Source organism: Balaenoptera musculus, chromosome 3 (assembly GCF_009873245.2).
Source record: "Balaenoptera musculus isolate JJ_BM4_2016_0621 chromosome 3, mBalMus1.pri.v3, whole genome shotgun sequence".
Taxonomy (NCBI): domain Eukaryota; kingdom Metazoa; phylum Chordata; class Mammalia; order Artiodactyla; family Balaenopteridae; genus Balaenoptera; species Balaenoptera musculus.
Window position 1 is genome coordinate 123,045,507 of NC_045787.1, and position 27,973 is coordinate 123,073,479.

General features: G+C 40.5%; 1 protein-coding gene across 5 annotated transcripts in view; it reads right to left on the minus strand.

Moving 5' to 3' along the window:
- JAKMIP2 (janus kinase and microtubule interacting protein 2) overlaps positions 1-27,973 on the minus strand; it is a 184,545-nt gene that overhangs the window by 62,662 nt on the left and 93,910 nt on the right. For all 5 annotated transcript variants that reach the window (XR_005019438.1, XM_036848570.1, XM_036848569.1 and 2 more), the window contains exon 2: positions 2,643-2,918. Coding sequence is in view for 4 of the 5 variants with exons in the window: in XM_036848570.1 (XP_036704465.1) it covers positions 2,643-2,771 (129 nt within the window). In the remaining variant the exon portion in view is untranslated. The remainder of the gene's footprint in view (positions 1-2,642; positions 2,919-27,973) is intronic.

A 27,973-nucleotide genomic window follows, 5' to 3' on the forward strand; every position in this document is an offset into this window, starting at 1 on the left:
CCCCATCGCTCCAAAGGTTTCCGCTCTTTAGCTAGTCCATTCCCCAGTGGCTAAATTGTCATTTTATCATCATAGCCTTGGAGCCAAACTGAGAGTGTGAATTCACATGTTGGCATTGTTCATATTCTCTCTCTTAAAGCTTGGGCCTTTGGAAACACAATCGTATTTATTTTAATAAAACTGCTTTATGACTTGTTTGCCCTCTAAATTCCCTTTGCTCTTTGGGGAATGCTGCTGACAGGCGGTGAGGCTTTGCTGTCGCCCCTGTGCTGGGATTGTAATTAACTGCCGCGGAGAGGGAGACTGGGGAGGGGGCAGCAGAGGGGACAATAGGGCAGTGCTTTTATTCCAGGGTCTGGCTTCTCGTCTCTTGTCAGAGGAAAGGGAGATTACCCCTGACCTGCTGGCTTAGACCCCAGGGCCAGGCCCTGGATAAACAGGCAGGATAAACAGCTCTGTCTGCGGTCAAGAGTTACTCCTTTTAAAAGGCTTGAATGTGTGGAAAATGGCAGGGTGGGGTCTGTCGGGCCTCGGCCTCTTTAAAATCTCATGAGTTTGCTCTCTGTAAATCAGCGGCAGGTTATGGTTGCCGGTCTTTAGACGGATAGGTTTCTTCCCGTGAAGGTAGTTTGTCATTCTGTTGTTTCTACAATTAAAGGAGTCTGCCTCCCTTGAAATGTTATGTTGCCCCAGGGAAAGTTAAAACCAATGAAATGTTTATAGATTGTCAACCTGGAAGGAAGCATGGAGTGGAGTGTTTGTCAACGTGAAGGCAGAGAACCACCTCCATGGGGATTGCCTGGACTGTTTGCTGGAACTGCAGTCCTGCTCCTTAACCCACCTACTTTATCAGAATCCCTGGGTTGTGGGCCCAGGGATCTCAATTTTTAATAAGTTCCCTCAGGTTAATCTAATGCCCAGTGATGCTTGAGGGACACAGATATGGAGAAACAGATTCAGTCACTGAATTACAGATCGAGATATTGAAACACTGAAATTTGTCCCCAAGGAGAGATGAAGACAATATTCTGGTTTTCTGACTCTTACACAAAAGTTTTTGGGTTTTGTTTGTTTGTTTTCGTTTTTGGACATCACATTCCTTTTAGCTTCGTGGAAACTATAATATCCTTCACAAACTTTACACTGGGGTCTGGTTATCCAGGGTCAAGGCTTAGCTGAGACAGGAGGCCAGGATCTTTGGTCAATCCAAGCTTTATTTATTGCTCAAAGCAGGAGAAATAGATTTGGGTGAAAATAACTAATTAAAATGTGATAGTAACGTCAAGGAAGAAGAGGTAGATTAAAAAGAATAAGGATATCTGTTGGTTTGTGATCTATAGCTTGATCAAGAACATTTCCTTATTACATAAAGCGTTATCTCTTTAAGGCAACTTTATGCTGACATGGCTGTCTCTAGTTTGCAAAAATGTCTTACGCCTGTCACATATTTCAAAATGCTTTCCTGTCCGTGACCCTGTTTGATATCCATACCACTCTAGTAAGATAAGTGTTAGCATATTCATTTAAGGGATGAGATTCAGAGAAGTAAAGAGACTTTCTTAAGTCTAGTTAGCAACTGACTCAAGCATACAGCATTTTAGAAGGGATATTACCATGAATTTTTTTTTCAGAGTTTGCTCTCTGAGCATCTGACATGAATTTTCTCATGTACTCCGCATAACTCCTTTTTGTACTTGTCTAACTTAAACCTCATCCCAGCTCTACAGGATAACAGTATGTGACTGATGAAGAAGCTAAGGTATAGGGAAGAAATCACCTTTCGGTCATGTCATTCATCTACTCATTTAACAAATATATGTTGAGCTTTTCAGTTCTGGACATTTATCTAGGCTCTAGGAATAGAGAGGTAAGATGAGACTCTGTTGTCATAGAGATTGCACTTGACTGGGGAGAGAGAAGCACTAAACAAGTGAATAAATAAGCATAGAAATTGCTCTGAGATGAATCAAGAAGAGGCAGGCCTTAGGGAGTATGTGGGCCCAGGAAGTGCTCTGTTTTGGACACTGTGGTCAGATGCTTGTACTAGAGCTGACACCTGAAGGAGGTGAGGAAGGAGCATGCCGCTGACTGGGGAAGAACAAGGGCAAAGGCCCAAATGTGATGGGCGTATGTCTCCTGCTCCAGTGAAGAGGCTGAAGCAGAGTGATCTGGGGGACAGCAGTGGGAGATGGGTCTGGGAGACAGTTGGAGGGAGAGTCCTGCAGTGGTGGGGAAAGTCCTGTGACTGAGAGGCAGGAAGCCTTTGTAGGGTTCTGAGCAGTGGAGTGACACCAGGGACACATCTGAGAAATGCCACAGGGGAAATGACTACAGAGGGCAAGGGTGGAACCTACCCAAGTCCGTATGCCTATTAAGTGTCCAGAGGTGTTGGTGGGGGCAGGTGTGGTCTCAATTTTTACATCTGGCCCCCTGGGGAGGCAGAGCTCAGCCCCACGGGCAGGTTTTTCTCATGTTCTGTGTATCCTGTGCTCAACTCCCTCCTGCCACACACAGGGAATCTCCCCCTGTCCAGGGGTTGTTGCCCTCTCTGGCAACCAGCAGACAGGAGTCCACTGAGGCAGGCCAGCGGGCAGAGCCGGGCCAGAGCCTCCCAGGCTGCAGCCTCGGGGAGCCCCACTCACCTTGGACTTCTCTTGATGCAGCTCTATCTGGATGTCTGTGAGCTTGGTCCTGAGGTCTTCGTTGGCAGCTTGAAGGGCGACAATGAGCGCCTCGGGCTTCTCGCCCTTATTTCGCCCTTTCTTGGACATGGTTCCTTTCGGAATGGAGTCTGTTGGTGTTTAATTCCTCTCAAGCAGGGGCTGCCATGTTACTGCTGCTTCTCCCGGGCGCGATGGCTCAGCAGCTACTGCGTGCTGCCCCTCGGGAAGGTCTCCTCAGCTGCTGTCCTAGAAGCCCTGGGAGAGGCAGAGACAGCAGTTACCGCTGTGACCAAGACCTGGGCCATGTGCCCGCCAGGCACTCAGCCTGAGCCACCTGTGCGAGCCCCCTCCCAAGAGCTCCCGTCCACTTGGTGCATCAATTTAGGGCCGGCTTTCCAAAGGGCTAGTCTGGTCATGTCAACGCCCAGCTTAAAACCCTTCAAAGACCTATGAATACATGTATCAGTATATCTTTCACATCTCAGAGTGCTCTTTATGCCTGAACCTGCCCATTCTCCTAGCCTCACCTCCTCCACATCACTCACTTATACCCTGGCCGTAAGGAATGTCTTTTTCTGATTCTTCCTCTCTTCCCATAAGGACTTTTCATTTTTCTCCATCCTCTGCCCAGCCTCCTCACATGGTCCTCCCCGTACCCTCATCCTCACACGCTGCCACACAGACAGGTCAGTCTGACTAACCTTTATGACTCCATCAGGTCTCAGCTGGCATATCAGTTCCTCCCCGAAGCCTCCCACCTTACCCACAGGTTAATACATGCCCTTGTTATTCAAGTTCGGTCACCTCCATAATCTGTAAGCTTTGTAAGAGCAGGAATGTGTTTGTATTTACAACTTGCTTCTCAGAATCCATCACAAGACCTGGGACATACCAGGCACTTAATTAGTATTTGTGAAAGGAAGTCACCCATGTGATGACCTATGGTCACCCTACAGAGAGACCCAACTTTAAGAAAATCTGATATATAAAGATCTAGAATTATACAGTGGATAAACTGGGAGAAGTGGGGATTAATTATGCTGAGTTAATTGGGTCACTCACTTATTCATTTAGTCAATAGGCTTGTATATGTTGTGCTAAGTACAGTATGTTGAAATTGAAAGTGTTAGCTTTCCAAGGCAAAAACAACAACAAACCTTTATCCCTATCTACCTATCTATCTATCTATATCTTCATCATAATCACCATCATCTATCTGATAACTGCCGTAAAGAAATAAACACTAGTTGTTTCAAAAATATAGACAAGAACTTCTCCTTCTCAAGAGAGAAGTAAGGAGTAAGGAGGGCTCCCTGAAGACGGTGGCATTGCCTGGAACTTGAGGAGCGGGTAGGATTGTAACAGGTGGAGAAACAGGTGAACCTTGGGTGAAGGAAACAGCAGGTGCCAAGATACAGCAAACAGAAAGCATAGTAACTATTTTGGGGGAAATGAGGGCCTGATTAGTTACAACCCAGGATATGGTTGATGGGCATTAATGCTGGAAAGTTGCCTGGAAATGATAGATTCTGGGAGACCTGGTATGCCATCCTTAGAATTTTGGAACCTTTTATTTATTTATTTATTTTTCAGTAAGTAACAAGGAAGCTGCAGGAGCTCTTGGCAGGTAGATGCCCTAATAGAGCAGTACTTTGGCGTGGTTATTCTGGCGGCAGAGTGGGGGAGAGAATGAAGGCAGGGAGACCAGATAGAAGGCTATTAAACTTGCCAAGGTGAAGGATGATGAAGGCCTAGTCAGAACAGTAGAAAGAGGAGAGGAAAAAAAAGAGATGTATCTTGATTTACAAATTCTTAAATGTGTCATAGGAAGAAGGAGGTAAGAAAAATATGAATACTAAACTGTTAGAGTCAATGCAAAAAAACATGACTAGATAAAGAAGATACTAGAGAGTTTCCCATGCAACCTTTCAGAAAATTGAGTATTGTGTACATCTAGGTGCTTCAGTCCAGAACTAAGGGGAATTCCTGCTGATGGCCCATATGTTCTAGCAGCTGCTGCTCTACCAAGACCCCTGGTATTCAGCCTTGAGGACCATGCTGGGATCCTGGGCTTTCTGCCATTTATCCATGAGCACTGGGGCCATGCCCTTTGGAGAGTGTCCCTAGGGAAAGGGGATAGGCAAAGGTTAGGAAGTTGGATCCAACTGTCTCCAGCCGTCACGGACCTGTCCACCATAGTCCACCCTCGGCTAGATGCTGGAGTTGTCCTTCATGCTTGTTTTGCGCATGTTTCGGAATCATTAAAGTGTATGGCTGGGAGACTTCTAAGTGGTTACCATTCTTTGCTTTTAGAATTGAAATGAATTCAACAAGCATTTATTGAAAATTTGTATGACAAACACCACTAGGCACAAAGATAAGTAAGATAGTACTTAACTCCAAGCAGATTCTGGGTGAGTAAACTCACACGTATACAGTTAACAGGTTTCTCTTCCTCTAGCTGCTCTCTAGATGTTGCTGGTCCCCAGGGCTTCGTCCAGGTTATCTCTACTGGCCCCACCTATAGAGTTATGACTCTCAGTGCTATATCCATAGCCCTGACCATTCCCCAAACCCCAGACTCATGTATTCAACTGCTTCCTTGCCAAATCCACTTGGACATCCAATTGGTATCTCAAACCTAACCTAACTAATACAGAGGTCTTTTTTACTAGTTCCTCAAAAACCTTATCCTTCCCAAGTTTTCCCATATCAATAAATGGCACCAGCACATGCCCAGTTATTCCAGATCTAAGCTTAGAAATCATCCTTTTTTTTTTTTTTTTAATCCCTTATTTCCCTTATCCGGTCCACTAGGAAGTCTGGTTTGTTTTACCTATAAAATATATCTCACTTTGGTCAACTTCTCTCAAACCCTTATGGTGCTGTCACAACACAGAGGAAAGGGCAGTTTGGGAAAAGCTTCCCAGTCACTTCCTGGCCATATCGTCATCTTGAATGAAGAATGGGCTTTTCTAACTGGAGATACTCAAATGGCAGAGGAAGGAACTTGAGAAAAACATGGAGCCACACAAATGATGTATGTAGAGAAGGTTGTGAACTGGGAGAAGAGAGACTGGGGTTAGATTTCACAGGCTCCTGAATAATCGATGATTAAATTTAATTCATAATGATTAGATTTCATTAGGTAGAAATGGAGAAACACAGCAGCCTTTGAATATAAGTGTAATAATAATAAAAGCTTACAGTGACTGATTGCCATGAGCCTGTCATTGGATTCAGCAATTAAAATACTGCTCTCATCTAATCCTCACTAAAAATAGGGGGGGGGGGGGAATAAAATGATTCACAGAAAGATTAAGTAACTTGCCTAAGAGGACTGAGTGGAAAGCTGGTGAGGCCCAGATTCAAATCCAGGCAGTTTGAAACTGAGACCCAAGGTGTGTACCCTGGGCTAGCCTGCCTCATATTTGCATTTTAGAGAGGTAGCTCCAGCAGTGTGATGGAGGATGAGTTACTAAGGAGGGAGAGACTGGAGGCAGGAAATTAGTGAGCCTGCTTCAATGGTCCAGGCGAGAAATAATGCAGCCCTGAATGGGGCCATGGCCATGGGGATGAAAAAGGAGGTGGCAGCTCTGTCACATGGAGACTTTGATGGAATCACGTCCTACTTTTAAACATTACATTCTTCTGTCCCATTGTAAATAACGAGTACCAGCTCTCTGTCATTGCTTGCAGCAAGAATGTGCAAAGCAACAGCCATATTTTACATTTTAATTTATAATCCTTTCAAAAAATATAAAATATGTGCCTGACTTCATATATTTCTAGTCTGGGAATTATTGTGAACTTCATCCCATAAGAGCTGGAAAAAAGAATAGGATTAATAAATTAGACATGTTCAGGAGAGAAAAAAGCATCACAGGAAGTTGAGGATGGAATCAATTTATAGATACCTTAAGGTAAGCAGCTGTTCATACGTATGGCCCTACATACCCCTCTGTTGGAGAGCAACTTTCCAAAGTCTTTTCCAGTTGTGATGGGTGCCTGGCAATCTCATGATTCTCATATATAATTTCACTAAAATGCTTCTGTTGCTTTGTGCTGCCCCCTCCCCGTTTTGGACAGCTTTATTGAGGTATAATTCACATATCATAAAATTCATAACTCAGTTTTTTAGCATATTTACAAGGCTGCACAACCATTACCACAATCAATTTTAGAACTTTTCATCATGCCAAAGAGAAAACCCATACCTATCAGCAGTCATTTCCCATTGCCCACCAAACTCTCCCAACCCAGGCAATCACTAATTTACTTTTTCTCTCCATAGATTTGTCTATTCTGGATATTTTGTATAAATGGAATCATACAATATGTGGATTTTTTTTTATTAACTGGCTTCTTCTACTTCAAAAGAGTCACCCATAATACAGCATGTATCAGTATTTCATTTCTTTTTATTGCTGAATAATATTCCATTGTATGGTTGAAACTGAATTTTATTTATCCCATCATCAGTTGATGGGCACTTGTGCTGCCTTTCCTTAAGCAGTCTGAGGTCAGCCTTCAAGAAAGGCTGCCACATGCAGAGGGACACCACCCCTCAAAGGAGCATGCTCCAGAGCATAAAGGAGAGCTTGAAGGGATCACTGCACACAGATGGAATATTTCTGGGCCACCCTCAGAGCCCTTGTCGCTGATAACATCTGATGTAGCAGATGATCTGGAGGAGGGACAGAAGGCTTGTTCAACTAAGGGCCAATCCTGGTGGGGGGGGGGTGGGCAGGGGGAGACGGCTTCATAACTTAAAAAAACTTGAAGGAATTTTAAGTGATCCCTAGGTTTCCAGCTCTTAGCTGCAATGATGGTAGTGCTAGCCTCAGGCAATGCGGTGAGGCACCAAAGGTGAGAATTTTAGCTTATCCTCTGGTCCTACCCTGTCCTTAATCAGATACCTCCCATAGCCACCAAGGCTGAATTTCTCTGCAACCAAGTCTCTGACAAAGATATCAGAAAATTTAGAGACAGGCTCTCAGGAGCAATTGCATTTTAAAATAAGGACCACTGCTTGAGAGCAAATCTTAATGTAGGAATATATTATCAATGGAAGAGTTATAGTCATCATTCATTCATTCATTCAGTAGACATTTATTGAGGAGGAAATACAGTGTAGTGTTTGAGAACAAAGCTTCCCAAATCTTTGGTCTGGCTGTGTTAAAATCTACTGGAGAGCTTTAGTGATTGGAGCTCCAATCTAGAGATTTTGATATAGTAGCTGCCAGGTGATTCTGATGCACAGGTGTCCCTGAGAACTCCTGGTTAAGAGTATGGACTATGGAGTCAGACAGACCTGAGTTTAAATTCCACCTATGTGTTCAGTAGATGTGGATCTCGGATAAATCATTAGTTCTCTAGCTGTCAATATTCCTCATCTCTAAAATGGGGGCTAGAGGAGTGGGAGTATATAGAACTATCGCTTTGGATTGTTTGACAATTACATAAAAGAATGTAAGAGATCTTCTAACACAGCTCATGACATATGAGAGTTACCATTTATTGAGTGCTTTCAATTTCAACTATTGGCTAAGGTGGTAGAAACAAAATAGCCTATAGGTGTTGTCCTCAAGATGCTTAAATTGAGTAAGAATGACAAGGGATACACAAAAATAATGATAATTCAAGTGTCACACTTATGGAAGCCCTCAAATATTAAAAAGCCATTCATATTCTTGGTTCTCTACAGACTTATTTAGGCACTGGCACAAAACCCCTGAGAGAGAGACCACAGAGAAGGGAGAGTGACATTAACACAAATAGATGAAGCTTCTTTCCTTCCCCACCATGATTTCTCCTCAGGTACCACTTCTTGGAGACTAGAAGTAGTACGCTGCATTTGAAATAATCTTGGGATCATCTGTTCCCAGCTGTAGCCTTTTTATGTCTTTTAGAGTTTAGGGAAACTCAGTGTCTATTTTTTATAACAAAATGTCCAGATTTTAAAATTTCCATTCAGCTGGATAAAGAAAATGTGGTATATATACACAATGGAATACTACTCAGCCATAAAAAAGAATGAAATAATGCCATTTGCAGCAACATGGATGGACCTAGAGATTATCATACTAAGTGAAGTAAGTCAGAAAGAGAAAGACAAATATATATGATATCACATATGTGAAATCTAAAATATGACACAGATGAACTTATCTGTGAAACAGAAACAGACTCACAGACATAGAGAACAGATCTGTGGTTGCCAAGGGGGAGGGAGGTGGGGGGGATGGGTTGAGAGTTTGGAATTAGCAGATGCAAACTATTATATATAGAATGGATAAACAACAAGGTCCTATTGTATAGCACAGGGAACGATGTTCAATATCCTGTGATAAACCATAATGGAAAAGAATATGAAAAGGAATGTATATATATATGTATAACTGAATCACTTGGTTATACAGCAGAAATTAACACAACATTGTAAATCAACTATACTTTAATAAAATAAACTTTTAAAAAATTTCCATTCAGCATCATTCTTTTTTTAAGACACACACTTCAAGATTAAAATCAAGAAATTAGAAACATTTATTAAATCAATTAATCAGTATTTAAATATGATGAATCTATGCTACTGTTCTTTGGTTATAATCCTGGTTGCATAGTTTGTCCAGGAAAGTAAAAATAGCCTAGAAATCCTAATATGATGTCCAGCTACATTTTCTACTGCCTCTCACATCCTAAAATATCACACAATTCTTTATCAAAAATGTGGTCAAGAAAATATAGGCACTATATATTCTATTTATTCTTGGCTTTTCATAGAGGTTAAAAACTGTAAGCATCATTCCCACCCTCCACTAGCTTCTGGCCGAGAGGAGGAGGCAAGAGACTAACATCCGTAAAGAGAAAACGAATTCTAGAATGCGGTGGATGATACAGTTGGTAAATGCTGTTGGGGTAGCTTACAGTGGACTGAGAAAGCATAAGGACAACAGACAAGGTGGCATGTGAGCTGAGCCTGAATGATGGTGATGCTGAATGATCCTGCCTACCTTATTGAGTTCTTACTCTGGGCCAGGCACTGTGCTAAGGTACAACCACTTTAGGTACACAAAATTATCCCCATTAACAATCCCAACTAATCCTTTCAGATATTTACTCTTACTACTTTTTTAGATAAGAAAACTGAGGCTCAGAGAAGTTAACTTGAAAAAAGTTACACAGCTATGAAATGGCAGAGCTGCAACTCAAATATACATCTGTCAGTCTCCAAAGCCTCTGAGCTATAATAACACTTACTGGAAGAAAGAGCAGGATTCCACTCTGGTTGTGGGTAGGCTAAAGAGGTGGCAAAGGCATACAAATGTCAGTGGGGACTTAAAAAAATAGAATCATGGGGTGTAGTGGTTAGAGGCTTGAGATTTGAAATCAGAAAAATTGGTTTTGAGTCAAACTTTCTAGATGTATATACTTGAGAAATTAGTTAAACTCTCTGAACTTCTGTTCCATTACTGTAAAATTTGGAAAGGGATATATTTACCTCACTGAGCTCTTGCAAGGAATAAATGAACTAAAGTGTGTAAAAATGATTAGAAATTATTATCATTATCATTATTATTATTTTTCTAGGACCTAACTATCCAGGAAAAGCCAGCTTAGATTTTAAGGGAAGAAGAAACAATTTATCATTCCTTTGTGTTAAAAGGACGGACTAGGAAAAGCTCAGAGATCCCTGAAAAGACTAAAGCAATTCATGCTTATGCTTTTGGCAAAACGGGACCTGCATTGGCAGGGCCAGTGTTCCCAGGAGTCTTGGCTTTGCAGCTGGTTCTGCCCTAAGCTACAAGACGATATTAATCTTAAGAGTTTCCAATAAGGCTGTTGCCTCTGAATTATGATTTGAAAAGCAACTGTAATATAAAATAGCTAGAGTTCATGTGTATGTAACACTTCTCCATAACTAACATTTGGATATGTCCACTGCACCAAAACCTTGCTAGCTTGTCTAAGCCTTTCCCCCACTTCTTTTCCAAAGATGATGCTTTAGAGTCAGATGTTGTTAGTATTTAAAATGAATGAATTAAACTTACTTTATTCCCAGTGACCTGCAGAGAAATGTTAAACCCTTCTTTATGCAGGAAAACACATTCATGAACTGTGCATTCATGAACCTAACACAGCAATTTCATATAAAGGAGGGGAGCTGCTATATAAGCCAGTCCAATCCTGGAGTTCTAGTTTTCCTATATAAAGGGAATGTGGTGGTGTGGCTATGGGGTCAAAAGACTCTTAACCCTTTATACGTCTGTTAGAAGAAAATGGATCTGAAATGCTAACATTCAACATGGTGGCTATTATGCATCTTCAGGATTGGGATGCGTCAGGCTTGTACAGTTCTTTGTGTTACTTTTTTCCTCTCCTATTCTTCCACCGAATTACCCTCTTTATCACATAATAATAATAGCAATTATTTTATTACTACAAATTATTTAGTCAACAGGTTAAATTTTTCATACGAAAGAATGTAATATAAATACGATCAAAATTTATTATTCCTGATGAATTTGTTTTTTAGATCTCAGGTTTAAATCTTCATATTAGAAATATACTTCATGAAATGTACAATAAAAGAGCTCTCAGCACACATACAAGAGATGTCTAACCTCTTTAAGGGGGGTTGTCAGGAAGGCTTGGTAGAAATGATGTCTAAATTTAAATCCAAAGCAAGTAGGATTCTTCCAGAACTAATCTGCTCTACAAACTTTGTTAATGCAGTTCCTTGTTTGGCTTTCTTTTTCCTCCTCAAATCTCTGGTGAACTCCAGCCTACTCATATTTTGGGGCCAGATCCAATGTCATCTCATATCACTTTCCTTCACACCTCTTCACCCTCTCCTGTGTGGAATAAATTATTCCTTCAATTAGGTTTCCATTTTCACTTTAAAGACACTTATAGTATTCATCACTCATTCCTTAATTTATTGACTCATCAATTCACAAATATATGTGAAACATCTGGAGGTGGGGTATCTGTGCTAAGCAAGAGGGACAGGGTCCCGTCCTTCCCAGAGGAGGAATCAGCGATTTCATGCAGTGTGAAAACTGCACACATGAAAAGAGAAAGGAATCACAGGCATTTTGGTGGTTCAGGAAAGACTTAGGAAAAGTGATATATAACAAAGATCTGTAAGATGAGAAAGAATCAGCCAGCTAAGGGTTAGAGTAGGAACAAAGAATGTTCTAGATAGAGGGAGTACTGAGTAGGAAGGCCAGGGGTAAAAAAGAGTATAAATGATGCTCTGGAGAAAAATATAGGCAAGAACTTGGTGAAAAAAATGGGAAAACTTCAGAGATGAACTTGGAGACGTAAGCAGGGAACAGTTGGTAGAGAACAGTATAAATTATGTTAAAGGGTTTGGACTTCATCCCCAAAGCAGTGTGTAGTCACCAGAGTTTCATACAGGGGACTGACTTGATCACATTCTGGTTTTAGTAAGTCCTCTGGCAGTTGAGAATGGAATGGACTAAAGGGGTAAACACAGATGTAGAAAGAACATTTAGCAGGCTATGGCCATAATTCATTTAAATCATAGTTATTCTTTAGGTGACTGAGTCTCACTTGAGGGTGAAACTGTCTCACTCATCTTTGTACTCATAGTACCTGTCACAATGACCACCACGAAGTTCAATTTAATGAACACTGGTCCAGATCCAAGGAAAATACTGAGAATGAGGAACATATTTCACAATTTCAACAAAGATGATTCATAATACGGTTTATTATGGGAAATTTCCTTTGCTTTGTGCAAGCACCTGAATGGTTGTTTTGATTTCAGGCAAAAGTTAAAGCTTGGTATAACAGTTAAATAAACAATAAAGTTAAATAAATTTTTATTTAAGCCATATTCTGAGATTTCATGATCCTTGCTGTTATTCATCATACTCCCAAGTTTAATTTCACTCAGCACTCAGCACTATTTTTGTGTATGGTGTTAGGGAGTGTTCTAATTTCATTCTTTTACATGTGGCTGTCCAGTTCTCCCAGCACCACTTATTGAAGAGACTATCTTTTCTCCATTGTATATCCTTGTCTCCTTTGGCATAGATTAGTTGACCATAGGTGTCAACTCTGGGCTTTCAATCCTGTTCCATTGATCTATATTTCTGTTTTTGTGCCAGTACCATATTGTCTTGATTACTGTAGCTTTGTAGTATAGTCTGAAGTCAGGGACTCTGATTCCTCCAGCTCCATTTTTTCCCCCTCATGATTGCTTTGGCTATTCGGGGTCTTTTGTGTCTTCATATAAATTTTAAGATTTTTTGTTCTAGTTCTGTAAAAAAGGCCATTGGTAATTTGATAGAGGTTGCATTGAATCTGCAGATTGCTTTGGGTAGTATAGTCATTTTCACAATATTGACTCTTCCAGTCCAAGAGCATGGTATATCTCTCCATCTCTTTGTGTCATCTTTTATTTCTTTCATCAGTGTCTTATAGCTTTCTGAGTACAGGTCTTTTACCTCCTTAAGTAGGTTTATTCCTAGGTATTTTATTTTTTTTTTGTTGCAATGGTGAATGGGATTGTTTCCTTAATTTCTCTTTCTGATCCTTCGTTGTTAGTGTATAGGAATGCACGAGATTTCTGTGCATTAATTTTGTATCCTGCAACTTTACCAAATTCATTGATTAGCTCTAGTAGTTTTCTGGTGGCATCTTTAGGATTACCTATGTATAGTATCATGTCATCTGCAGTGACAGTTTTACTTCTTCTTTTCCAATTTGTATTCCTTTTATATGTTTTTCTTCTCTGATTGCCATGGCTAAGACTTCCAAAACTACGTTGAATAATAGTGGCAAGAGTGGACATCCTTGTCTTGCTCCTGATCTTAGAGGAAGTGCTTTCAGTTTTTCACCATTGAGAGCGATGTTGGCCGTGGGTTTGTCATATATGGCCTTTATTATGTTGAGGTAGGTTCCCTCTATGCCCACTTTCTGGAGAGTTTTTATCATAAATCGGTGTTGAATTTTGTCAAAAGTTTTTTCTACATCATTGAGATGATCATATGGTTTTTATCCTTCAATTTGTTAATATGGTGTATCACATTGATTGATTTGTATATATTGAAGAATCCTTGCATTCCTGGGATAAATCCCACTTGATCGTGCTGTATGATCCTTTTAATGTGTTGTTGGATTCTGTTTGCTAGTATTTTGCTGAGGATTTTTGCATCTATAGTCATCAGTGTTATTGGTCTGTAATTTTTCTTTTTTGTAGTGTGTTTGTCTGGTTTTGGTATCAGGGTGATGGTGGTCTTATAGAATGAGTTTGGGAGTGTTCCTTCCTCTGCAATTTTTTGGAAGAGTTTGAGAAGGATGGGTGTTAGCTCTTCTCTAAATGTTTGATAGAATTCACCTGTGAAGCCATCTGGATCTGGACTTTTGTTGGAAGATTTAAAATCACAGTTTCAATTTCATTACTTGTGGTTGGTCTGTTCATATTTTCTATTTCTTCCTGATTCAGTCTTAGAAGCTTATACCTTTCTAAGAATTTGTCCATTTCTTCCAGGTTGTCCATTTTATTGGCATAGAGTTGCTTGTAGTAGTCTCTTAGGATGCTTTGTATTTCTGTGGTGTCTGTTGTAACTTCTCCTTTTTCATTTCTAATTTTATTGATTTGAGTCCTCTCCCTCTTTTTCTTGATGGGTCTGGCTAAAGGTTTATCAATTTTGTTTATTTTCTCAAAGAACCAGCTTTTAGTTTTATTGACCTTTGCTATTGTTTTCCTCATTTCTTTTTCATTTATTTCTCTTCTGATTTTTATGATTTCTTTCCTTCTGCTAACTTTGGGTTTTGTTTGTTCTTCTTTCTCTAGTTCCTTTAGGAGTAACATTAGATTGTTTATTTGAGATTTTTCTTGTTTCTTGAGGTAGGATTGTATTGCTATAAACTACCCTCTTAGAACTGCTTTTGCTGCATCCCATAGGTTTTGGATGGTCATGCTTTCATTGTCATTTGTCTCTAAGTATTTTTTGATTTCCTCTTTGATATCTTCAGTGATCTCTTGGTTATTTAGTAAGGTATTGTTTAGCCTCCATGTGTTTGTGTTTTTTACATTTTCCCCCTGTAAATTATTTCAATCTCATAGCTTTGTGGTCAGAAAAGATGCTTGATATGATTTCAATTTTCTTAAATTTACCAAGGCTTGATTTGTGACCCAAGATGTGACCTATCCTGGAGGATGTTCCATGTGCACTTGAGAAGAAAGTGTAATCTGCTGTTTTTGGATAGACTGTCCTATAAATATAAATTAAATCTATCTGGTCTATTGTGTCATTTAAAGCTTCTGTTTCCTTATTAACTTTCTGCTTGGATGATCTGTCCATTGGTGTAAGTGAGGTGTTAAAGTCCCCCACTACTATTGTGTTACTGTTGATTTCCTCTTTTATAGCTGTTAGCATTTTCCTTAGGTATTGAGGTGCTCCTATGTTGGGTGCATATATATGTATAATTGTTATATCTTCTTCTTGGATTGATCCCTTGATCATTATGTAGTGTCCTTCCTTGTCTCTTGTAACAATCTTTGTTTTAAAGTCTATTTTATCTGATATGAGTATTGATACTCCAGCTTTCTTTTGATTTCCATTTGCATGGAATATCTTTTTCCATCCCCTCACTTTCAGTCTGTATGTGTCCCTAGGTCTGAAGTGGGTCTCTTGTAGACAGCATATATATGGGTCTTGCTTTTGTATCCATTCAGCGAGCCTGTGTCTTTTGGCTGGAGCATTTAATCCATTCACATTTAAGGTAGTTATCAATATGTATGCTCTTATTACCATTTTCTTAATTGTTTTGGGTTTGTTTTTGTAGGTCCTTTTCTTCTCTTGTGTTTCCCACTTATAGAAGTTCCTTTAGCATTTGTTGTAGAGCTGGTTTGGTGGTGCTGAATTCTCTTAGCTTTTGCTTGGCTGTAAAGTTTTGATTTCTCTGTTGAATCTGAATGAGATCCTTGCTGGGTAGAGTATCTTGGTTGTAGGTTCTTCCCTTTCATCACTTTAAATATATCGTGCCACTCCCTTCTGGTTGTAGAGTTTCTGCTGAGAAATCAGCTGTTAACTTTATGGGAGTTCCCTTGTATGTTATTTGTCGTTTTTCCCTTGTTGCTTTTAATAATTTTTCTTTGTCTTTAATTTTTGTCTATTTGATTACTATGTGTCTTGGTGTGTTTCTCCTCGGGTTTAACCCTCCTGGGGGTCTCTGCACTTCCTGGACTTGGGTGGCTCTTTCCTTTCCCATGTTAGGGAAGTTTTCGACTATAATCTCTTCAAATATTTTCTCAGTCCCTTTCTTTTTCTCCTCTTCTTCTGTGACCCCCTATAATGCGAATGTTGGTGCATTAAATGTTCTCCCAGAGGTCTCTTAGGCTGTCTTCATTTCTTTTCATTCTTTTTTCTTTATTCTATTCAGCGGCAGTGAATTCCACCATTCTGTCTTCCAGGGCACCTATCCATTCTTCTGCCTCAGTTATTCTGCTACTGATTCCTTCTAGTGTCCTTTACATTTCAGTTATTGTATTGTTCATCTCTATTTGTTTGTTCTTTAATTCTTCCAGGTGTTTGTTCTTTAATTCTTCTAGGTCTTTGTTAAACATTTCTCTCATCTTCTCTATCTTTGCCTCCCTTCTTTTTCCGAGGTCCTGGATCATCTTCACTATCATTATTCTGAATCCTATTTCTGGAAGGTTGCCTATCTCCCCTTCGTTTAGTTGTTCTTCTGGGGTTTTATCTTGTTCCTTCAACCGGTACATAGTCCTCTGCCTTTTCATTTTGTCTATCTTTCTGTAAATATGGTTCTCGTTCCACAGGCTGCAGGGTTGTAGTTCTTCTTGCTTCTGCTGTCTGCCCTTTGGTGGATGAGGCTATCTAAGAGGCTTGTGCAAGCTCCCTGATGGGAGGGACTGGTGGTGGGTAGAGCTGGGTGTTGCTCTGGTGGGCAGAGCTCAGTAAAACTTTAATCCACTTGTCTGCTGATGGGTGGGGCTGAGTTCCCTCCCTGTTGGTTGTTTGGTCTGAGGCGACCTAGCACTGGAGGCTACAGGCTCTTTGGTGGGGCTAATGGTGACCTCTGGGAGGGCTCACACCAAGGAGTACTTCCCAGAGCTTCTACTGCCAGTGTCCTTGTCCCCACAGTGAGCCACAGCCGCATCACCCCTCTGCCGGAGACCCTCCAACACTAGCAGGTAGGTCTGGTTCAGTCTCCTATGGGGTCACTACTCCTTCCCCCTGGGTCCTGATGTGCACACTACTTTGTGTGTGCCCTCCAAGAGTTGAGTCTCTGTTTCCCCCAGTCCTGCTGAAGTCCTGCAATCAAATCCCACTAGCCTTCAAAGTCTGATTCTCTGGGAATTCCTCCTCCCATTGCTGGACCCCCAGGTTGGGAAGCTTGACGTGGGGCTCAGAACCTTTACTCCATTGGGTGGACTTCTGTGGTATAATTGTTCTTCAGTTTGTGAGTCACCCACCCAGCAGTTATGGGATTTGATTTTATTGTGATTGCGCCCCTCCTACTGTCTAATTGCAGCTTCTCCTTTGTCTTTGGATGTGGGGTATCTTTTTTCGTGAGTTCCAGTGTCTTCCTGTAGATGAGTGTTCAGCAGTTAGTTGTGATTCCAGTGCTTTCCCAGTGCTACACATTCTTATTTGCAATGTCCTTTCTTTCTAGATTGAAAGTATTTTACAGCTAATGTAGAGTGAGGAGTACCAACTTCATTGGACATGGGGGAGAAATCTCAAACCAGCAGGAAATGATTGTGTATTCAAGGTCAGACAGAGCAAGAAACATGCATCAGAGCCCCTGCCCAAGAAGGCACTTCCTTCATATGTATACTATTATTAAAAAAAAAGAAAAAAACCCAAAAACTGGTATGTAAAATTAAAGAAAAATACCCAGATCACTGGAGGGAGTGGGCTTCAGAGAAGTGTATTTATAACTGATAGCAAGCCTTTCTATTTTAGGTATAAGTGAAACACATATAACTTATGCTATTGTTTCCTTGGTGACTGTTTTCAAAGACCCTGAATTTAAAAAAAAAAACTGTCATAAAAGCACCCTTGCAAAGCGTCAAACATAAGCAGAAATTTCTATATACAGGAGGTGAATAATGTGTACCTGCTATTAAAAAAAAGGCAGGACAATTTCTGTGTTAAGATTTATACAGGTTAATATTACTTGAGTAAAAGCACATAAAGTTTGAAAAAAATAACTTTTGGATATACAATATAGTTCTATTATAAAGAACTGCATTTAATTTACCACGCTCTACTAAAGAGAAACTGGCTATCAATGTCTTCCTTATGTTATAATATGGTACCATGTAGTATAATAAACTACAGAATAATATAGATTATTATTATTTTTTATCATTTAGATTTCTGTTTTGAGTTTTGTCCCAGAGGCAATGTTTAACTACATTTTTTTAAACTGATGGGATCTTGGAAGCAAGACTGTGAAGTTGACTAATGGAAAGTAGTCAACCTAGCCCCAGCGTGTGGGCCATATGTTACAGGAAAATCATTGCAAAAAGCAGATCAGCATCTACCTCTTGAACTATAATCATGTGCAAGTTATCATGTCAGAGTTGAAGATAATACAATATGTATCCGCCAAACAAAGCTGCGTATGCCATGTGCCAAAGGGGTGAGGACACACACACACATACACACACACACAGGAGAACAAAAGGACTAGGAGCACAAGGGCAAGGACTATGTCTCTCTGGCTCCTTGTTGAATCTCAGTGCCTAGTACAGTGCCAGGCACAAAGTAGATTCTGAATAAATATTGCTGAATAAATACATGACTTCACCAAAAGAGAAGGCCTTACAGTTAAGGCTGGAACATGAAGGATGAACAGGAGGGATCAAGGAAAGGCAGAAAAGTAGGACACGTGGAAGGTAAGTGTGAGGAATAAATTGCAGATTACAATGTCTGGTGTGGAAGGTTCATTCTGGGGGACCAATGGATGTACAACTAGAAAAATAAGGGGAGGGTAAATTATGAATGTCTTGACTGCCTAGATACTGACTTTACATTTTGTTTAAAACGTACTGAGAATCTGATAAATATTTTTAAGAGAAGAGGCATGATGCAATGGGCATATACCCTGAGAAAACCATAATTCAAAAAGAGTCATGTACCAAAAATGTTCATTGTAGCTCTATTTACAATAGCCAGGACATGGAAGCAACCTAAGTGTCCATCATCAGATGAATGGATAAAGAAGATGTGGCACATATATACAATGGAATATTACTCAGCCATAAAAAGAAACGAAATGGAGGTATTTGTAGTGAGGTGGATGGAGTCAGAGTCTGTCATACAGAGTGAAGTAAGTCAGAAAGAGAAAAACAAATACAGTATGCTGACACATATATATGGAATCTAAGGAAAAAAAAAAAAAAGGTCATGAAGAACCTAGTGGCAAGACGGGAATAAAGACACAGACCTACTAAAGAATGGACTTGAGGATATGGGGAGGGGGAAGGGTAAGATGTGACAGGGTGAGAGAGTGGCATGGACATATATACACTACCAAATGTAAAATAGATAGCTAGTGGGAAGCAGCCGCATAGCACAGGGAGATCAGCTCGGTGCTTTGTGACCACCTAGAGGGGTGGGATAGGGAGGGTGGGAGGGAGGGAGACGCAAGAGGGAAGAGATATGGGAACATATGTATATGTATAACTGATTCACTTTGTTATAAAGCAGAAACTAACACACCATTGTAAAGCAATTATACTCCAATAAAGATGTTAAAAAAATAAAATAAAGGAAGATTAATCTTGATGTTATATGCAGGGCAGAATGAAACAGAAAGAAACTAGAGGTTAGAGGTACAGATATGAATCCATTACCAATGTTCAGATACAAAGAGATGAAGTTTGGATTAGGATGGAGGAACAGAAGTGCCTTTTTCTTTCCCAACCAAAAGGAATGCTTATTCATCTCACCATCATCATTTTCTTCATCATCATGCAATGTCTTCTCTTAATTGAGCACTTACTATGTGCCAAACAGTGTACAATGCAGCATTTTATGTGCATCCTTCCATTTCAGACTTAAAGCAAGACTATGAGATATACACATTTATTATTCCTTATTTATAGATGAGAGAATTGAGTTGATAGGTCAAGTCCCTTACTCAAAGTCACGGAGCTAGGTAGGTGGCATAGTCAAGATGTGTCCGAGCCTGAAGTGTCTATGGACTAAAACCACTACACTTTTCTCCAACTGGTCTGTGATGTGTGAAGGGTCCACACAAATGCTGACTGTTGGGAAGCAGTGAGAGAGGGAAGGGAACGTTGAAGATGACACCCAGTCCTTGTGCATGGGACTTGGGAAGATTGTGGATACTGTCAACAAACTCACTGGGATGAAAGGAGGCATACATGTGCCGAGAGATAACAAGAGCTAATATTTTCAGGTACTCAGTATAAGCCAGGCACTATGCTAAATGATATTCATTTTCTCATTTAATCCACAACATTATAAGTATTACAGACAAGGAAAAATGAAGCTCAAAAAAGAAATAAACAGCACAGTTAGGACATAACATGGACAGTCTTACTCGAGGGTCTATAAACCTGACAAAGATGCTGTATTAGAAACACCCGTTCGTTTTTAGAGAATCACACGTGAGGGACAGCAATACCATCTTTTTGTTCATGATTCGTTGATCGATTTACCTATTTATAAACTTTACTCCACAATTCATTTGAAAACAATTTCCAAGCACTTTATAGAAATAGATTGCAACAAAATAAGATTTTAAGACATTTAAAATGAAGTAAATAGTTCTTGTGTACACAAAAAGCAATAGTTGAATAGTAACTGTGTAACATATATAAAGATAGGTTTTCAAATAGCGATAGTTTCTTTGAGTGGTAGATGATAAGAGGTCTTAATTTAAACTTAGTAAGGCTTTTCTTCCCCGTTCCCAAGATTTCGGTAATAATTATTGTATAATTTCTATAATCTGAATGAAATAATGTTTCTGAGGGAAAACTGAAGAAGAATTCAGTGAGGAAAGTGGAGCTAAGAGAAATTAAGGGTAGATAACCAGCTGAAGCTACAGGTGAAGCTGGAATACATAGTCATGCTTCTGACAGCACATGATGAAAACTGGAATTAATTCAAGCATAGAGACCGTGTTCCTAAATCTGAAATGCTTCGGACTCTAAAATGCCTCTCCTCTCCCCTGAAGAGAGAACCAGCCATTCGGCACAGAGAGTCCCGGCACAACTGTCCACTCTGCAAATCCTGACAACGGGAATCAACAGGATGGGAACAGGCTCCTTCAAACTGTATGCTGGGCCCCTTCTCGCGAAGGGACCATGTAGTCAGTTAGATTGGAGTTTGAGGCTTTTTTAAAAAAAATCGCAGGTTGGGGGTGGGTCTGGGGAGGAACTTCTTTCTGTCAAACCCTACCTTTCTCAGGGAAGCCTTTGCTGCCTGCCAGCCTCTCCCAAGAGCATCTTACAGACTCAAGAGTACAGAGCACTCAGGGGAATAAACTGCATTACCTATGAAATTAACATCTCACTCTTCAATGTCTCGATCTCTTTTTGCTCCACAGTCAGGGATTTCTCTGGGCCTCTTCACCACTTTACCCCCAGGGCTTAGCATAGTGCCTGACAGTAAAGATTCAAAAGTAAAATGTTTGTTGAAGTAAGTGGGTGGAGCCAGAATGACATTTCCATCGGCAAAAGAACTCTTTAAACCCACAAAATCTTAATGTTATTCTTCCAAAATATGAACTATTATAGGAGGAGGTGTAATTTACCATTGAGTTAATCATAATGTTATTTTTACCCCGTATTAAACTCTGCAGTATATTAATAGTAGCTAAGTACTTAGAAATTTAAGCAATATAATTTCAAATGTAAGCAATTTACATCTGAGAAACACATTTTTTTCCTCAGTATTTTCTTTGGCTTAGTACCTATCCCTTGGCACAGAAACTAGGAATTACAATTTCTCATTTAAGATTTTAAACTATTTCTATAGACAACTTTGTTAGGAAAAGCAAACTCAAAGGCTCAGTTTTTTTTTTTTCTGCACACAGACCCACAAGAAAGATTCTGAGATCCATTATTTCCTCTTCGTATGGTAAGCAATCTTTGATATTGCAAAACCCTGGAGTGCTGGCCTATAATATTCTAGATCATCATAGCTTTTGTACAGATAATTATTATATTTCATCTGCTTACTCACCTCATACTGTGACAGTTGAATACTACTACTACTGCTAATTATCATCATCATTATTATTATTGACCATTTACCACTGCCGGCCACTGTGCTAAGCTGTTTACATGCATTAGATTTTTAATGCTCTGAGGTAGGAATACAAGTCATCTAGTCCAGCCTCAAATGTATGACTTATGAATACTTTTTACACCTATCCCCCCTGGGAGGGGCTGCCATGTAAATAATGAAGTGCAAGTTTGAAAATGTAATGAGTGCTGTAACAGGGAAGCAAACCAGACACTACTGGAGCACAGAGGAGGAGATCCAATTCCCTGGGGAGGACTAGGACTGCTTCTAACAGAAGGGATGGCTGAGCAGAGTCTTGAATGATGAGAGATGATTTGTCATGTGGTTGAGGAAATAAGGAAGAAGTGAATAAATGTTATATGAGAAGATTTAGTAAGAATTATGTATATACCAAGACTATTGATTAACTCAAGTTAGGGGGAGGATGGAGGAGGGACAAGAGAGAATTTGGAAAGGGTTCATTTTTATATCTGATACTAAGCGCATCTCTATTCTTACACCTCATGTAAAACATTAAATTTGGGGGAGGAGGGTTCCACATGCTGAGCTGTAGACTAAAAAATTGTTTAATAATAATGCTATTGAAGGGGCTTCCCTGGTGGCGCAGTGGTTGAGAATCCGCCTGCCAATACACGGGACACGGGTTCGAGCCCTGGTCTGGGAAGATCCCACATGCCGCGGAGCAACTAAGCCCGTGCGCCACAACTACTGAGCCTGCACTCTAGACCAGTGAGCCGCAACTACTGAGCCCATGCACCATAACTACTGAAGCCCATGCACCTAGAGTCCATGCTTCGCAACAAGAGAAGCCACCGCAATAAGAAGTCCACGCACTGCAACCAAGAGTAGCCCCCGCTCGCCGCAACTAGAGAAAGCCCGCACGCAGCAACGAAGACCCAACACAGCCAAAAATAAATAAATAAAATAAATAAATTAAAAAAAATAATAATGCTATTGAAATCTTTCTATATGTCAAGCACAGTATTTACCATTGCACATATAGTCTCTCTCTAAAACATGTTCTTGATGTAGATATAATTTTCCCATTATGCAAGAGAAGACATTAAAAATTCTAAATTTGCCCAACTTTACACAGCTTGTATGTCTATGAGCCATTCATTGATTCAGTTGTTTCTTGACAGCCTATGATGTGTCTGTCAAAATTTAAAATCAGGTCAGCCTGATTCAAAAACATTCATTTTAACCACTACATAGCACTCGTCTCTCCTTTAGGATCAGAAAGGGAGTATCTTTTTTTTCCTTTTTTTCTATCTATTATTAGCTTTAAAACTCTCAGATGAATCAAAAATAAGTCCTGCTCTATAGAAATCAAAGCATAAGGCTGCAAACACATTTCTTGTCCAGGGTGTTTCAAAGATTTAACACAAGGCTGTGTATCATTATTGCAGCAATGCGCTGAGCCCTGATTGAAGTAGTCACTTAGGGCATTTCAGTGATAAATCCCATTTTTCAGGGCACTTACAACCCAGCAGTTAACATTTTTCCTGTGTGAAATAGGGTAAGACAAGGGAGTACTTTACTCCTGCAAAACAGGGCACACAAAATAGCTATTAAGTCTTAAATGATCACATGAGATAGATAATTAAATAAGATGGGATTGGAAGCCTGAATCTAGGGCTGTGGTTGAACAACTTCTTATAGTGTTGACCTGGTTCCTTCAGACAGTCTGACAAAATACAACCAATAGTAGTAAACAGTAATCAGTAATATTTCCCTTGTATTCATTCAGATGGGGTAACAGAGACTTAGTGAAGATTAATGATTGACCTTCATTCAGCCCTGAGCTGGTAAGTACTGATTGGGGAAGATTTAATCCAAGCTGTTTGACTGTAGAGCCCATGTCTTCACTCTATCACTCAGTGCCTCTCTTGGAGGGTGGTGATGAAAATTCCATGGACTAAGGCAGGTGAAGGGTTTAGCAAGGTATGTATCAAATAAGAGCTCTTTTTAAAAATCAGTTTATTTGACAAATGCCTATTTGAACACTTAATAGCTGCCAATCACTGGTCTTGGCACTGAGTAAATAAATGAAAACAGACATAATCTCCAGCTCATGGAGGTAACATGTTAATTGGGAGAGGCACACAATAAGCATGATAAATAAATAAGTACTCTGCTAGATTATGACAAAGTTCTATGGGGAAAAATAAAAGCATGGAAGGTGATGGGAAGTGTCCAGGTAGGTTGCGATTTTAGATAAGGGAAAGCCTAACCAAGCAGGTGTTATTCGGCTAAAGACTGGAAGGGGTGAGCCATGCAGATGCCTGGGCGGAAGCATTCCAGGAGTGCAGGGCAAGTATAAGAGCTCAGCAGTGGGCACAGACATCCAAATTCCAGGAGCTGAAGGAAGCCAGCCAGGCTGGAGAGAGTGAGCAAGCTAGGAAAGCAGCCAAGTTGAGGGCAGGCATTAATGGGAAGGCAGCATGTGCAGACCATGCTGTGCTTTTTAGGCCATTTTACATCGACTTGGGCTTTTACTCAGAGTGAGGTCCCATTAGAGGGTTTGACAGGAGAGGTGCCCTGATCTGACTTGGGTTTTAGCGTCTCACTGACTGCAATGGTAAGAGTAGAAGAATTTTCATAAGAGTGGAAGTAAGGAGACTGGCTTGGAAGCCACTGCAAAAATCCAGCTTAGAGATGGTGGTGGCTTAGGTCAGGGTGAGAGCTGTAGAGGTGGTAAGAGGGACCAGATATAAGCTGCTGTTAATCCTTTCTAAGTTGGTGTTTGGCCAAAATTACAATGAATCAGTTGTTAAACTGAGATGCAAAGTCACATAGGGCTGAATGAAGTATTAAACAGTACGCTAGAGTGTTTATCTCTGAAATTTATTAAGCTCCCACTCTAAGAAAGGCATTATGCCAGGCACTGCAGATGAAAGAGATGAGGGTGACTATCCCCGCCCCTTTGAGAGTTTAATTCTAGTAAGAGGACAATATACCACAGCTATATGTGGAGGCAGAATGTGGCCGTATGCATTCTTCCAATGAATATTTGCTAGATGCGGTTTTAGGTGCTGAAGATCAATAGATAGAATGTAGATAGAAGAGACAAAAATCCCTGCTTTCATGGAGTTTATATTCTAGGAGAGCGAGACAAAAAACGAGCAAGAGAAATATATAAATTATATAGCATGTTAAAAGGTAACAATGAAGGAATTCATAAAGGTCAAACCCATACCTGCACAACACTGTAATAGGGAAAAATTAGGAACAATGTAACATCCATGTGAAAGGAACTGGCTTAATAAAGTGGTATGTCTAGTCTATAAACTAGTATACAATAGTTATAAGATACATAAGTAGATATACTGAACCAATGAGACTAGCTGCCCTTGAAGATATATTACTGAATCAAAAGAGCGATATGATGAACAAAACACAAAGTGTAATTTTTAATATACACACACACATATACCACCATGTGCACATATATGTATATGAAGTCATAATATATTTTGGAAAGACACGGGTGAAGGGATCAAAAAAGCTTCCCACATGCTTCACATCATTTGCTCCCGGGCCTCCAACTCCTCCCTTCTCAGCTCTGGGTCAGTCTGCAGGTCATTCTCCAGAGCTGTGTGGCAGTGTGGCCACTGCAAGATACACTGTGTCATCCTCTGTGTGATAAGCCCCACCTTCATGACAGCTCTGACAATGACATACTTTGATCTGTCTCTGGGAAAGCTGAGACCCTTAGAGTGGACAGGTCAGTCCTGGGTGAAAAAAAAATCTCTTCTGTTTCTTTCCTGTCTCCCAGGATCTTCCTGGGGGTTTGGAGGTAACTGGAGCCTCATTCTGGCCTCTTTCTCTCCCACCTTTGTCACCATCTTCTGGCCCAGTGCCTCACTCCACTCAGCCTTCCCAAGCTCAGTAAATGTGATAAACCACTCCTGCCAACATGCTAGCAGATAAGGTTTGTGTTTACAGACTCTCCCATCCCCCTGATATGTGAGTTTTATTTTAGAAAGGGGTTTAGGAGACACAAGCATTGCATGAGATTTTATATGAGAAAATTAGTGTTACCCATAAACCACGGTACATAAACTCAGTTATTAAAATGATTAATATTAACTCTCCCAGACTTCCTTGGTGGCACAGTGGTTAAGAATCCGCCTGCCAATGCAGGGGACACGGGTTCGATCCCTGGTCTGGGAAGATCCCACATATCGCGGAGCAACTAAGCCCATGCGCCCCGACTACTGAGCCTGCGCTCTAGAGCCTGCGAGCCACAACTACGGAAGCCCGCGTGCCTAGAGCCCGTGCTCTGCAACAAGAGAAGCCACTGTAATGAGAAGCCCACGTGCAGCAATGAAGACCCAACACAGACAAAAACGAATAAATAAATATATAAATTTATAAAACAAAACAAAAAACTCTCCCACCTTTTCCACTGTACACAGATTAAATGTTATTGTTATTATTAACCATCTCACCTCCTCCACAGTAGACAGATTGGGAAATGATACTAATAAATCTCCCCATCCCCCAGCCCTGCTTTTTCTGTCACTGGGAAGATATTTGCATGAACTGTGCTGGGCTTAAAAGGCCAAGGATTTTTAATCTCCCCTGTTCCTAGTACTGCCTAGCATTCTTTCTCCTTTTTTTCCTTTTTTTTTTTTTTACAAGTTTATAAGTTTACAAAGTGCTCGAACATGCTTTATCTTATTTAACATTCACAATGAGACTCTGAGACATACTATGATCCCCACTTTACAGATGACAAAACTGGCCCTCAAAAGCATGAAGTCACTTACCCAAGTTGTTACAAAGCTGGGATGTAACCTAACTCGTCTTCTTCCAAGCACTGTGTTCATGTAACACAACCCAAGCTTGGCCAAACAGACTTTCTGTCCTACAGCCTCACCCGGAAGAGCGGAGTGTTTTTCCCTCTTTCTGCTCAAGGACACAGGAGGTGCTGTTGATTAGTGGGATGCAGAGGAAGGAGCACTGGAACTACAGTGGAGGTGGCCAGGCTTGTGACTGTCCACAGCTGTGTGAGGGGACACCGAGTGGGAGCCTATGTGCTGCACCTGTGCCTCTTGAGTCTGCACGTCCTTGAGTCTGCACATTCTTGAGTCTTCGCTCCTGTGTTTCCCTGTGGATGCATCTGTTTCTGTGTCCTTCTTCCAAGTCATCAAATAGAATGCCCCTTCCTGCCTCAGGACCTTTACACATCCCACTCCTTCTGCAGGGTCCTCTCTTCCTTCAGAGTCTAATGATCTCAGCTCAAATGTAACTGACTCAAGGAAGTTGTTGTAGGTTGAATTGTGCTCCCTGATAAAGACATGGTCAAGTCCAAACACCCGGTACCTATGAATGTGACGTTATTTAGGAAACAGGGTCATTTCAGTTGTAATCACGTTAAGATGAGGTCATACTGGATTAGGGCCCTAATCCAAGGACTGGTGTCCTTTTAAGAAAAGGAAAAATTTACACACAAACACACAAACACAAAGGAGAGAAGGCCTGGACAATGGAAGCTGAGATTGGTGTGACACATCTACCAGCTAAGGAACACCAACGATTGGCAGCAACCACCAGAAGCTAGGAGAGGAGGCATGAAGAGGTCTCCTCAGAGCCTCCAGAAAGAGCCAACTCTACCAATAACTGGATTTCAGATTTCTGGCCTCCAGAACTATAAGACAATACATTTCTGTCATTTTGCCACCAAGTTTGTGGTCATCACATTAGCCCTAAGAAACTACAACAGAAGCCATCCAGCTTTTCCAGAATAGGCCATGCATTTAGTGCATGTTTTCATAGCATCAGCTATTTTTTTCTAAATAGCATTGTATCACAGCTTGTGGTTATAAATTTGCTTTTTTTTTTTTTGATCAATATTTATCCCCCCACTAAAATGGAAGCCCTATGAAAATGGATAGTGTTGCGTTTTGATCACTATAATGAGGTAAAAAAAAAACAAACCCAGAAGTGTCTAGCATAAAAACAGCACGGTATGCAATGAACATTTTTTAAATGAAAGAAAAAGTGAATGAA